This window comes from Pituophis catenifer, unplaced genomic scaffold (genome assembly GCF_029215685.1).
Source record: "Pituophis catenifer annectens isolate HBS135680 unplaced genomic scaffold, rPitCat1.0.hap2 SCAF_2, whole genome shotgun sequence".
NCBI classification, from domain to species: domain Eukaryota; kingdom Metazoa; phylum Chordata; class Lepidosauria; order Squamata; family Colubridae; genus Pituophis; species Pituophis catenifer.
Genome location: NW_027256882.1, coordinates 263,842,630 through 263,857,099, shown reverse-complemented (window position 1 = coordinate 263,857,099; position 14,470 = coordinate 263,842,630). Strand labels below are relative to the sequence as shown.

At 37.5% G+C, this 14,470-nt stretch overlaps 1 protein-coding gene across 3 annotated transcripts in view; it reads right to left on the bottom strand.

Moving 5' to 3' along the window:
- CMYA5 (cardiomyopathy associated 5) overlaps window positions 1-14,470 on the bottom strand; it is a 73,054-nt gene that overhangs the window by 24,723 nt on the left and 33,861 nt on the right. For all 3 annotated transcript variants that reach the window (XM_070938835.1, XM_070938837.1, XM_070938836.1), the window contains 3 exons: window positions 13,348-13,581; window positions 11,054-11,076; window positions 5,232-5,350 (listed from right to left, as the gene is read on the bottom strand). In XM_070938835.1, coding sequence (XP_070794936.1) covers window positions 5,232-5,350; window positions 11,054-11,076; window positions 13,348-13,581 — 376 coding nt within the window. The remainder of the gene's footprint in view (window positions 1-5,231; window positions 5,351-11,053; window positions 11,077-13,347; window positions 13,582-14,470) is intronic.

Here is a 14,470-nt window from a genome sequence, read left to right as displayed (position 1 = left end):
CTCAAATTCTGCTTCCAAACTCAAATAGAACTTTGAGCAGTGCAAATTAAGTGAATTCACAAATGGAACAAATTTCTTTCGCTTTCCAACTTTTTTTCATTTTTCTAGTATTGAGCAGAGAATGTACCAACAAGACTTTTGGATCTGCCCCTTAAATTCATTATTATTCATATATTATACTTCTTTATAGGAACATAGGATTGGCCTAAGACTTTTGACTGATTGAGACACAGATAGCATCATTTTTTCATCCCATATTTTGAAATCGGATGGATAAATGGTTGAAATGAATTTCTCCATTGGACTATTGCTCTTTATGATACAGCAGTACCTTAGTACTCGTCCTTAATTAAATGTTCACGTCAAAATGCATTCAGCACCAAATTTGATGAGTTTCAAAGCAGTTGAGTACCAATGTACCACTATGCCTGAAATAACATCTTAGTTTAGGAGATCTGGTCTAGCTGGGGATTGAAAGAGAGTAAAAGCTTGCCTTTACTAGCTTTTGTGGCCTGAGACCCAGGAACCCTCTACCTAGTAGTGAGGCTGGGCCAGAATAAATAAAATTAAACGACCCAATTTTATGCATCATCACTAGAGCTCAAGCTGTACAGTACAGTCACATAGTAAAAATGCCTTCAGGGAAAAGAACAAAAGGATGTGTGTGGTGATTTCTGGTTTGGCCTTCAGAAAATATTTAGGCTACAAATACACAATAAGGTTTACAGTTGATAAAACTGCCTGCCTGCCAAGGCACTCCCTAAAGACATGGGAATTTAGCTTAGTGATTATACTACGAACACTTGGATAGAAAAATGCTACTATATTCAAATATTGATGCATAATTTGTCTTGATAACAAATAGAGAGATAGCTATTCATGGAGAAATGACAATATCATTTAACATATAGCTTGCTAGCATTCTGAAGGAAGCTAAATGTATAAGAAATGGAAATGTTCAACAAGTAGTTTAAAAACGTCACACCTCGACATTAAACTTCTTCTTACCACATCTTTTCCCTCTCTTGGTAGATTTGTACTGGATGGAAGAAGGTTTCCCCTACTCACCCACTTTTTAAGTTACTTTCTGACAGAATCATGAGGTTTTTTTGGCAGAAAAAAATCTGCTGACACTAACAGATTCCTTGTGATTAAAGCAAAGAGCTCCCTGACATTCATAATATGCTTCCTTCCCATTACTGAATACAAACTAGGTTATTTATTTCCTGGAAACGCAGCAGCTACTTCAAAGGCAAGAGAATGGGAACACAATTAGGTACCACATAGAAAGCATTCCTGATTAGATTGCCTACTGTTTTCCTGTTCAATAGCAGTTACAGGTAGGAAGTACAGTAAACCAGTCAAGGTCCCAGTACTGGAAAAAAAGGACTGGTTCTAATGCCATTTCTCCAATGAAAACCATTCCAGGTTTATTAGGCAAATAATTTGAGGGGCAGGAGATACAAAAGTACTGTTGCTCCCTCTCTGTGGAACAGGGGTGTCAAACTTGCAGCCCGCGGGCCAGATGTGTCACATGCTGGCCACGCCCACCCCCATTTTAGCAAAGGGGGGAAGTTGCATGACAACATGTCTTAGAATAGAATAGAATAGAATAGAATAGAATAGAATAGAATAGAATAGAATAGAATAGAATAGAATAGAATAGAATAGAATAGAATTCTTTATTGGCCAAGTGTGATTGGACACACAAGGAATTTGTCTTGGTGTATACACTCTCAAGAGTACATGAAAGAAAAGATACATTCGTCAAGAATCATAAGGTACAATACTTAATGATAGTCATAGGGAAACAGTCAATATAAATCTTAAGGATACCAGCAACAAGGTTACAGTCATACAGTCATAAGTGGGAGGAGATGGGTGATAGGAACAATGAGAAGATTAATAGTAGTGCAGACTTAGTAAATAGTTTGACAGTGTTGAGGGAATTAATTGTTTAGCAGAGTGATGGCGTTCGGGAAAAAACTGTTCTTGTGTCTAGTTGTTCTGGTGTGCACTGTTCTATAGCGTTGTTTTGAGGGTAGGAGTTGAAACAGTTTATGTCCAGGATGTGATGGGTCTGTAAATATTTTCACAGCCCTCTTTTTAACTCGTGCAGTATACAGGTCCTCAATGGAAGGCAGGTTGGTACCAATTGTTTTTTCTGCAATTCTAATTATCCTCTGAAGTCTGTCTGTCTTGTTGGGTTGCAGAACCCATCACAATTTTGTCACCCCTGCTATAGAACATCTTGCCCAGAGGTGAGGCTGGCCCTCACTTTTCTGGCCTTCCAAAAGAGTGTTTAAGACTACCCAAAGTGGTGGGCAATGCTGTAGGACTTGGTGCCTTGAGGATGCTCTCTGCACTTTTTAAACTTTGTACATTGTTTGTAAGGATTTTTATGGTATTTTTATTTATAAGCCATTCAGAGTCACTTATACAATGAGATGAGAAGTGTATAAATTTGATAAATAAAATTAAAAGCCAGTATTTCCCACCTAGTGTTATTAAAACCAGTGAGATTCCCTTCTCCTTCAGCCCTTCTGCAGCTACACTTTTAAAAACCTTAAATTACAAGGCACAGATCTGTTGCCTTTAGTTGCCAGTTCCATTGTCATTTGAACTGAAGAACTTTTTTTAAACAAAAAAAACACAACACTACATATTGGCAAAGCAAAAGAAATATGTATAATGATAAGGCCTCTGCCACATGATTTCCACAATGGAGAGTCTTGATTTTTTAACTGCTCTCTATCGCTAACTTTGGGGGTGGGTAGGTGTTGATTTTAGTTTTGGATCAGCTTGAGAAATGTAAAAACTTTTCAGTGGATGAATGTTCACGTACCATGAAGAGTCATGTAATCCATAACAAATTGGGTGGGGGTGGGGGTTGGAGAGATTAAAACAAATGCTACCCTCTTTACTGTTGACCGAGTTACACAACACAATTGATCCAAAAAAGTGTGCTTTGCAATGCTGGCTAGAAGCTCTATTGAGTAATCTTTTTTCATGGACACACATGTTCCTGGTCAATAATCAATAACTCTCTTCTCACTAGCCCAACCAAACTGAATCACAACAGCCTATGTTGGAATTGCAATTTATTTTTATCTTCCCCTCAAGTCTGTGGAGCACGGATGACGTTTAGATTCCAGCAAGAACACAAGAGTGAAAATCTATACGCAGGCAGCTCTATTGACGGAACTTCGGTTCTACAATGTTCCATAATTTAATATCTAAATGAAAAGTACTTGATTTTTTTTCCTACCTGCATTGTTCCATAGCTCTTACACTCCTGACTACATGCAGGAGTGATTTCTTTTTGTTTTTAAAAGTGAGGACAATTGCTTTTAGCCTCTTATATGGAGGTATCACATTAAACAAGACAGCAATGAGCTAATGGCTTGAAGCCAGAAGATTTTCTTTTAAGCATCATGGATAAGCAGATTGAAAGAAATCGTTTTATATATGACAATGCTGGAGAGACTTTGATGTGCACAGAGGTGGAAAGATACACAAATTCTCACAAAGAAAAAGTGGATTGTGAAACTAATGGAACTGGCAGAGATGACAAAACTGATTACTTTGATGAAAGATAAAAGTTTATCTAACTTTGTTTCTATATGGAGACCACTTTTGAATTTCTTGTTTAAGAAAGATAAAAATGAAGTTCTGATTTTAGAATCTGATAATTACATATGTTAAGTTTATAAACATGTTGCATGTTACATCTATCTATCATCTATCTATCTATCTATCTATCTATCTATCTATCTATCTATCTATCTATCTATCTACTGTATTTTGTATAAGGTCTATGATTAAATTTGGAATAAGCGATTATCATGCTGCATAGTTTTAAGGAGTTGTTAAGTTTGTATGTTCTTTTAATTGAGAATAAAAGATTATTATACATTTGTATCTGTACTGAAGGAAGTCAGGAGTCAAATTTATTTTCTGTTGTTGCTGTTCACTTTCTAACTTTTCCCTCTTTTGATTCCCTCCCTTCCTTTTTTAAATCCTTTTTATCTTCGTTATTTTGTATTTTATATTTCTTTGAAACTATAAAGTTAGCTAAGAATTAAAAAATAATCAAAAAGGAGCTAGAGTAATGTAATAGCAGAAATGCTGGAGACAGGATAACTTCCTATTTATTTAATTTCCCCTCAGCAGTGAATCCCATTGGGTTATGAGCCCAGAGTTGAGGAACATTGTCTCAAGGACCATGCATCTGGGAATCTCACCAGCAATTGAATGGACCATCACCTAAACTGGGTGTCATTGCATATAGACACACAAGAACATTTTTTTTTTGAAGCTACATCTCTAAATCACAGTAAGCACTTTCACTAGATATACTACCCAGGGAAGGGAGGAGATGAGAGATGGTCCTCAAGATATATCAAACTAGAACTCTCAGAGTGGGTGGGTAGGGGAGGAAAAATTGAAAAAATCAAGATAGAAACCATGCCCTACAGTTGAAGCCCTGTTTCTTTTATGTCTCTTATAATGCATGCTAAAAGAGGTGGGGATATGATAGTTCAGCAATAGTTGCCATCTCGGTGTTTTTCCACTTCTGTGGATGGTCAATGATAAAAGACAATGGGAGTTCTAATTTAATAACATCTGAAGGGCCAATGATTGCCTATTCCTGGACTGTACACTTACTTACAATTATGTTTTCAACTTTTTGAAAATATCTCTTTCATGTCAATTTAGATTTTTTTTTCTTTTTGAAGTATCTGGTAGTAAAAAAAATAAGTTTTGTTAAATGAAATATCAAATGGAGTAGAAATGGTTCAATTGAAAGAAGGTCAGTAGCATCAGAAGAGGAAGGTTTAGCCTGTTCCTTCCTGGCAGCAGCCTTCTTCCACCTTGAAAAGGCCTTCCTCCTCATGTTCTTTTGCATATCAATTTGGAAGCACTTAAAAAAATAGAAGTGAATTTGGTCTTTTCATCTAATGTGTCTTTATTCACATGGAGTCCGTTATATAATGAGTGATCCAGCTTCCCTTGTTAATATGAATAAAGAGCATGCTGTTCTTTCTCCAGCTTTCTTCTCCACCATAATCTAAATACTTAGGCACAATCAGCCTTTGCTTCAAACTCAGCTGATTACTAATTACATGCACAAGCTTGCAACTCCAAATTTCTTTTCCCAACATGTTCGTTTTTAAGGCATTGATATATTCTCAACATACTCTCAGGGAATGGTTTGAAGGGCTTCTTACCGGGCATGAGTTGTAAAGTCCTGTCACTATTTGTAAAGCCACCCGCACATGGTTCAAACTGTGAGAAAGCAGCAGGCATCTTTTCCAAAGTCACAATATTTTCCACAGCAGAAAGTAGCCTATACAAATGAAAATATATACACCTCTTTAGAAGCATTCTAAGAATATCCAGTTAACAAGACCTACAATTTCCTAGATCAGGCCTGTACAAGTGGTGAGTCATCAGTCCAAATACTGCTTAATTAGCCATTTATAGCAGTTCACTAGTAAATAGCATTCCATTTATTGCATGATGTTGGCACTCTTAAGAATAGCATGTGGCAGAGCAGGAAAGAAATCTCCAGCCCAGCAACAAAGCAGAGATGAGATCTCAAGGAAGCCTTGAGAAGTAATGCATGTCACATGCAATATCTAATTAGATCTGTACTAATCATGGTTTAGTTTTTTTAAAGAGATATATTTCCCCCTTTAAAACAGTGTTTCTCAATCTTAGCAACTTTAAGATATATGGACTTCAATTTCCAGAATTTCCAAGCCAGCATGCAGAGTTTGATAGAATTTTTAAACCATTTTTTAAACCAATAAATAATGGCTTAGTTCACATAACATACCAAGGAAAAAAACAAACAAACCATATTATGGCTTAGGATAATGCACGTACCAAATTCTTACTTACTTGCTCAAATATTCATTGTTATTCACAATAGCATTTCAGATCTTGGTTTAGGTAAAGACTGAGCCTGAGTCTAGGGGATGGTCATGGTCTCATATCCATTTCTTAGTTGAGGAAGCCAGTGTGGACACTTCGGTGGTCATGTGGCCAGCATGATTATATGCTGAAGCTCATATTACTTCCCACCGAAGTGGTACCTATTTATCTACTCGAATTTGCATGCTTTGAACTGCTACGTTGGCAGTGGGGCAACTAATAGAAGCTCACCCTGCCTTGTGATGCTTGGTTCTCGAACCCAGGCTGCCAGCTTTCCAGCTGATAAGCTTTAGCCACTTAGTCTTTAGCCACTGAGCCAGGGGTGAACCAGTTGGGTGAACCAGTAGCAATAAAAGCTACCGGTTCAGATGAAAAAAGTAAAAAAAATGCTACCGGTTCATCTGTACAGGTATTTCCGATGATCAGATGTGCCGCGCGATTTATATTCGCTAGAAAGCAGGAAATCCTGCTTTCTAGCAAATCTAAATCACGCGGCAAAGCTGTTCTCTCCCCTCGCTGTTCTACTTATCTTCTTAAGCCTTTTTCCATGCAAAGCGTGTGTTTGGTGCGCACTGTGCATGCACACACATGCAGCGTGCATTTGGCGCACACTGCATGTGTGACTGCAGCATGCATTTGGTGCGCACTGCTCATGTGTGTGCACAGCATGCGTTTGGCACACACCACGCATGCGCGCACGGCAAACCAGGAGCAAAGCTCGGAGGATTTCACCACTGCACTGAGCCATCGCACAACAGAGATCACTAACCATAATTTGTCAGAGGTTGCTGGTTTGTCTAAAAAATGATGATTTGGCTTTACACAGTATATTTCAACCAACAGCTAAACAATTCTGAGTAGGCTTTTGAAAAGAATGAGTCAGATTAAATTTAGAATACCTTAAGGAATCATTTCTCTCCCTCATTTCTCTCCCTCATCAATGTTCCTGTGTTCCTATAATGCACTAGTCTAAATTGTGGATGGTTGGTTTTAATCCATCCAACTTGACTACTTCAGTAATTAAGTTTAAGTAAACCACAGTTAACTTGTTATGCAAATATAGTTATATTATATTATCTGGGGAATTCTGGGAGCTGAAATCCAAGAACATCTGAAAAATGCCTTAGACATTGTCAGGTATCAAAAGAGGACATATAAATTTACCTCCTCATTGCTGTACTTTTTACCTACAACCTTCTCCTCTTTCCACAGCATTTATGGCCACTCATCCACCCCAGCTACAGGCAGTAAAAGCACAGGTGAATGGCAGAAATGTAGAACAGCTGTTCCCAAAACCTTTTTTGAAAGGGAGGGACTAATGATCAGACCTAACTGTCCAGTTCTGAAGCACAAAGATGTTAAGGTCATAATGAAAAGTATAGAGACTGAAAGAATAAAAACTGTCCTTTGAAATATTTGTAAATATAACAGAAAATAGGTTGAGCAAGGAGGAAATTTAACTGATGCCATAACTGCCATATAAAGGAGCTAACAGTATGGAGCTCATATCAAAAAAGGAGGTAGAAACAAAAGCAAACAGAATTGGAAGTTATTAACTCTTATTTACAGAGAGAAAAAAGGAAAACATTTTTAACTCTAAGACAAGTATCAGAGAGCCAGTTTATGCAAAATAGCAGCGTGTCATCATTTAAAAGCAAAGAATTACTCTTGAAATAGGTCAACCGTAAACACTAAAGAATTTGCATTTTATGCAGACAAATAAAGGCTGAAGAGGAAAGTTGCAGTGAAGTTTTTACACAAACATACACATACACACAGGGGCCAAAGATATATCTCTGTCTGCCCCCATTTAACCATAAAGGTGGTTACCACCTTTAAAGCACTCCATGGCTTAGGACCTGGGTACGTACGAGATCGCCTTCTGCCACTGATAGCCTCCCACCGTCCAATACGCTCCCACAGAGAGGGACTTCTCAGGGTGCCATCGGTCAAACAATGTCGACTGGCGATGCCCAGGGGGAAAGCCTTCTCTGTGGGGGCACCTGCCCTCTGGAATGAATTGCCCCCGGAGATGATCCCCGACCTACGTACCTTTCGCTGTGCCCTTAAGACTCTATTGTTTCAACAGGCTGGGCTGGCTTAGAAAATGAATTTTATTTGAGTGTTTGTAGTTTTTTTAATATAAGGGCCAAATTTTTAATATATTTTAAACTGTTTTTAAATTTTATGGGTGTATGTTGTTTTAGTATGGCTGTACACCGCCCTGAGTCCTGCGGGAGAAGGGCGGTATAAAAATTTAAATAAATAAATAAATAAAATAAAATAAATACATTCCTTTATTCTGGATACAGTAAGATTGAGACGGTTGTTATCTTATTAATTGCAAGGTCAGGTGACATTATTGTAAATGGATTGGAATATAAGTGCCAGCTTGGCCTTTATTTCAGACAATAAGTTGTGAGACAAAGCCAGTGCTGCACATATGGTACTCTTAAGCTAGCATGCTGGGGAAGTCTGGGAGCTGAAGTCCACACATCTTAAAAGTTCCCAATGTTGAGAAACACTAGCTTAACTTCTACTGGATCTTGAAGATGTTCCGAACTAGGACTTAATTTGGGTACTTTCATCAATAAGGAATTCATAACTGAAGGTAGATTATATAGTTTATTGCAGACATGCCCGAATCATTTTAGGCCGATGACCACATCTGAAATTTTGACAGCTTACAGCACTATGCATATTCTCATATAGTGGCTGCCATGAGGAATGAGGTCAATTACAAGCATCAATTTCCTAAAAGGCCAATTGCTCCCATTATGAATCCTGGTTTCCCAAAATGCTCTCTGGTACCTCTATTTTTTTTATTATTTTTTTCTTGGCAAATGGGCATATTTCAAAATAAAATCAGGCCCAATACACTAAGGCCATGATGGCAAACGTATGGCACGTGTGCCAGAAGTGGCACATAGGGCTATCTCTCCGGGCACGCGAGCCATCGCCTGATGCTCTTCCGGGTTCCAATGCGCCGGCCAGCTGGTCATCGTGCATGCATTTGTTCCAGAAACAGGAAGACCAGGTGGCCGGTGCCGCCCGGCGCACACATGCGCACTGGGCAGCTGCTCTTCTGGTTTCTGTTATGCACACGTGCACACTCCTGTTTTGGCACTCAGTGCTGAAAAGGTTCACCAACAATGCACTAAGGAGTTTTTCTTATATCAAGGGAAGATATCTCTGAACACAAAGCAGTGCTATTTTTGAGCAGATAAAATTCTCTATGATCCCATGTGACCTGCATTCCATTGGCTGGGTGTACCTTTTCATACTTAGATCCTCATACAAGGCCTCTCCTTTGTAGCTGTTACTCTATTGACTGCATTCATACATGCTCCTCCATGATACAATTTGTTTTAACAGCAAAGGACTGGCCCGCGGTGCCTCTGCCAGCAAAAATGCAGTTTGGGGCCAGGCCATGTGCAGCCCTCCCAAGCTCCATTTTCGCTGGCAGAGGGTTGCAGGAGGCCTTCACAGTCGAAAACGGAGCTTGCAAGGGCCACGGGTGGACCTCCCGAGTGCTGTTTTCGGTAGAGGTAGAGGTAGAGGATTGCAGGAAGCTGTCGCAGCCAAAAATGGAGCTCGGAAGCCTGTTTTCGCTGGCAGAGTGCTTTGGCCACCACAGGTGCCCCTGACATGAGTGAGGTTGAGCTGGCCACACCCACCCTGGCCATGCCCACTCCAGCCCCCTTGAGGTCAAACACAACCCTGATACAGCCCTCAGTGAAATCGAGTTTGACACCCCTGGCTTAGAACAAAATGGGAAACAATGCTGAGGAATGTATAATAAAATCTTTGAAGTGCAAAAGGATACTTGCTGTCTATTAAATATGGGCAGGTTACTACAAAATCTACCCCCTTTAGTATCTATGTTAATAGAAAAGTATTTCTGTATTTATCCATTTTTTAAAAAAAAATTACAAGCAATTTCATAATGTAATATCTTCTAACATAAGGAGACTATATTCCTCTGATTTATGTCATTCTTAATGTAAGTTGGCCAAGACCTTACATGCTCTGTGTTAAGTGTTCTTTGCCATTTAAATCTTTTTGATGCTCTCTTTTCAAATGCAAATTTCACTATTTTAAAACTCCTTTTTAACAACACATTGCCTGATGGTTGCATGCAATATTCAGTATGATACCTCTTTTTTCCAGAAACCTTTTATAGGAGAAAGATGAATACTAATAGAGTTTGTTGAACTATGAAATCTACTGTGAGCAGAACATCCAGATTCATTTCCTACAAAATCCATGGAACTATTCTTTTAAATCTTTACCGGTTATGGATATTTTCTATCTCCTCCCCCTCCCCCTCCCACTATCCTATCTGAGTTGTTAATGTTTTTTCTTTTAACTTTTTTTAAATTTCAGAAAACTGCAAGATTTCTTGACTGAAAAAGCAGCAATAGATCCAAGGAATTCACAACTATAGCAGGAACAATTTTGGTATTTTTAGATTACCTTTCAATTTTCTAGAAAACATGTGGGTTCCCAGATCTTTTGGAAAGTTATATCAAATAGTGCTTTGATTAAAATTAATTGTTGGGAGAGTCTTTGTGAAAATATCCTGAAGCAATATATAACTAATACCTAATTATTCTGATACAAGAATCAGAAATAAAAAGACAAATTCATACTTAATTGGCATTGGACTTTTCACTGCTCAAAATTTAATTATTTTACCAAACTAGCATTTAGGATCATTTTCATTAACATTTCATCTAATACGGTAATTAAATCAACAAAACCTGAATACTCATGAATATTGCAACTGGAATTTTAAAATAGATTTTATATAACCGCAATAAATGCCCACTTTGAAATGCTCTGTAGCTGCTATTGAAAAAACAATGGAATTGTATCATGCCTTACTTACTAGTATTTAATGAGTTATAAAATTCATGCTGAATATTTCCAACTCTTGACTATCACTGCCAAGCACACCAATTCATTATTATTATTTTGTTTCATCAAGACATTTCTAAAATGAGATATATTTACTGGCAACATGCCTCCAACAGACCTTGACAGGATTAAAGTATTAAAACATGCTCATCCTAATTCTCTGCACAATGCATCAAAGCTACATTTCAAATACCTTTTATTTATTTCTTCAGATGACTAAAAGAGAAGGGATTAATTGATTCATGTTATTCAACATACTGAATATAAAACATGCAAGATTTACTGACATGGCTCCACATATATCAGAGCAGGATTTCCCTTTTTTAAATAAATATTGTATATTTGTACCAACCCTAACCTCCAAATTTGCAAAACTGAAGGAGAAACAGTATCCTAGTAATTTATATAGGGACCTGAATTAAATAATCACTACTAGCAGCAGTTGAGCCTTGGCAAGCTTAAGTTAGAGTATTCTATATTAAGAAGATTCCACCCACACATCCTTCAGCCTTTTATTTTATTTTGCTTTAATTATATACATTACAAGAGCATAGATCTAGATGTTTCCAAACTGATGACTTCCAATTATGTTGGACTACATCGGTGGCTGGTGGAGGTATTTTCTTTTTAGATTCTTTTTTTATCCTACTTTATTATTTTTATAAATAACTCAAAACAGCAAACATTCACTTCACAATCCTGAAGTGAGTTGAGCTGAAAGAGAGTGATTGGCCTAAAGTCACCTGGTGGCTTTAAACCTCAGTCTCCTAGACAGGACTGGTGCCTTAACTGCTGGCCCATACTGCACTTTAGTTTGAATTTAGTTTAGGGGGCTTTTGTTTCATTTTCTGGTGTAGCTAAATGCCAAATTGGAGAAAACAGATCCTTCTCTGTCTTCAAAACAAGCTTGCTGCTTGAATGGCAACAATGAATAGAAAAATAATTTGAGGTCATCGGTGGTTGTCTGACTTTTTGCAGCCTGATGGATAGGATAGGATAGGACAGGACAGAACAGGACAGGACAGGACAGGACAGGACAGGACAGAACAAAACAGAATAGAATAGCAGAGTTGGAAGGGACCTTGGAGGTCTTCTAGTCCAACCCCCAAATAGCTTTATTTGGCCAAGTGTGATTAGACACACAGAGAATTTGTCTCTGGTGCAGAAGCTCTCAGTGTACATACAAAACAACAAAATAATAATAAGCATAATAATCATACCAATAAGAGAAGGAGTCAAAAAGATGAGAAGCATAATAACAATACAGCCATACTATATGGGTAAATAGACATAAGACAGTAGTACTGTGGAAATTAGGTGTTCAGCAGAGTAATGGCACAAGGGAAAAAACTGTCTCTGTCTGGTTGTTTTGGCATGCAATGCCCTGTAGTGGTGGCCTGAGGTAAGGATATGAAACAGTTTATGTCCAGGATGTGAGGGGTCTGTAGATATTTTCTCAGTCCTCTTTCTGACCCATGCAATACAGAGGTCCTTAATGGAAGGCAGGCTGGTTGTAATTATTTTTTTTCTGCAGTCCTAACTATCCACTGAAGTCTGTACCCATCCTATTTGGTTGCTATAACAAACCAGACAGTTATAGAAATACAAATGGCAGACTCAATAATTCCTCTATAGAACTGTATCAACAGCTCTAGGGCGGTCTGAACTTTTTGAGTTGATGCAGGAGAACATACTTTGTCATGCCTTTTTTATGATGGTTCTGAGGTGTCCTTTACAAATCCTGGGAGATTATAGAACAGTGTTGGTGAACCTTTTTGGCACCGAGTGCCGAAACAGGAGCACGCGTGCCATAGGTTCGCCATCACGGTTATAGAACCTACAAACTTTAAGGTCTCTACTGTTGTTACTGTGTTGTCTAATATAGTAAGAGGTGGTAGAATAGGAGAACTCCTAAAATCCACTCTCATCTCTACAGTTTTAAGCGTGTTCAGCTCCAAATTGTTCTGACTGCACTAAAGAGCCAGTTGTTCAACCTCCCATAACTGGATGTACAGTGAAATAAAAATAGGAACTTCCAGTCTCCCTCAACACTTTGAAAGTTTCTGTCCTTAATGGATTTGGAGATTAAGCCCAGGATAGTCCCACCAGTGCTTTTAGGAAGTATGCAAATACAACATAAAATAAACTCAGGAGAATATTATAGAGATGGAGACTGTGTTACAAGCTTTCCTTAATTTGATGTATCTGGCAGGGAATTTTAAGTGTTATCATTCCCGCACAAGCTATCTCATGGCAAAAATCCTATGAATATTATTTCAAAATTAAGCACCAATTACTTCGGTGGATCTAATTCCTCAGTTAAAGTATAGGATTGAAGCTTCAAAAATCTATCTCAATCATAAGCCTGCTGATAAATAATAGCCAATCTGCTTCCATGAAGAGCAATGTAGCAAAGAATATCAATCATAGACTTATTTTTCCATGATCCCAAACTTTGGGAACATAATATAGCTTTGTACTACTTACCTTTAGGAAAGCAAAATCATCAATTTCCTCAGTTTCCTTTATTATCATTTCTAGTGTCTCCTTTGCTGTATCGATATAGTCTTGAAAATTAACCATCTGTTCATAAAGATATTCCATTTTTGTGTTCTTTGCTTCTTCAAAATTCTGTGACTTTCTCTCATGGTGACCAAATATCATCTGTACCACATTTTCATTTTGCTCTTCTAATAACTTCTCCTTTTCCTTACAGTTGTCCTAGGAATAGAGGTCAGAAGAAAACGTAATATTCCAGCATGAAACATTAAATGAAATTTCTTTGTAAATGTTTCTCTTTTAGGAGGTGAGACTTCTAACCTACTTTTCCAGGTAAAATTCTTCAAAATAATACACCACTATTGAGCACATTCAACCAAAACAAGCCTTCACAATGTAACTTGAGCAATGGGTTCTTACAGTTAAAAAGACCATTATATTGCATTTTATGAGGGGAGACTTAATAGATGTGGTCAAAAAAGTAAAATGCCATCCATAATGATGTAATCAAAGTTATGTTTTGTTTTTATGTGTGTTATACTAAAAAACAGGCTGTGCTCTGATCACACTATCCCAGCCATGTGGTTTTTTACGACCATAACCTGTGGACTCACTTGTATCTTGCACTTCTACATAATAGAAGTGATGGTTTTCTTCTACATGAAACGTTTAGGCATTAGAAGAAGGGTTTCATACTATGTTTAAAAAATTTATTGGAAAAAAACTGATGTAGAACAACAATCTTGTTTTTCTGACAAGATAGAGTTGATATCAAAAGTAAATTTACAATTGGCAGGCCAAAAATTACTTTGAAAAAGATGTTTCACTGGAGCTACAAAATAAATTGGCTGATGTTTTAAAATTCAAAAGGAAAATACAGATGATTAACCAAGACAATTTTTTTCCTATTGGATTTACAAAAAGAGCTTATTAAAGCCTTGAAGAACTCTGTACAATGGGACAAAGAAGAGAAATCAAATCCTATGATAATATTTAAATGATCTAAAGACAAAAAGGAAAAGGAAGGAATATAAAATTGGTTTAATTGATCAAGTTAAAACAAAATGTGTTATTACATCTTGGGATGAAGAGATAATTGTTTATAATCTTA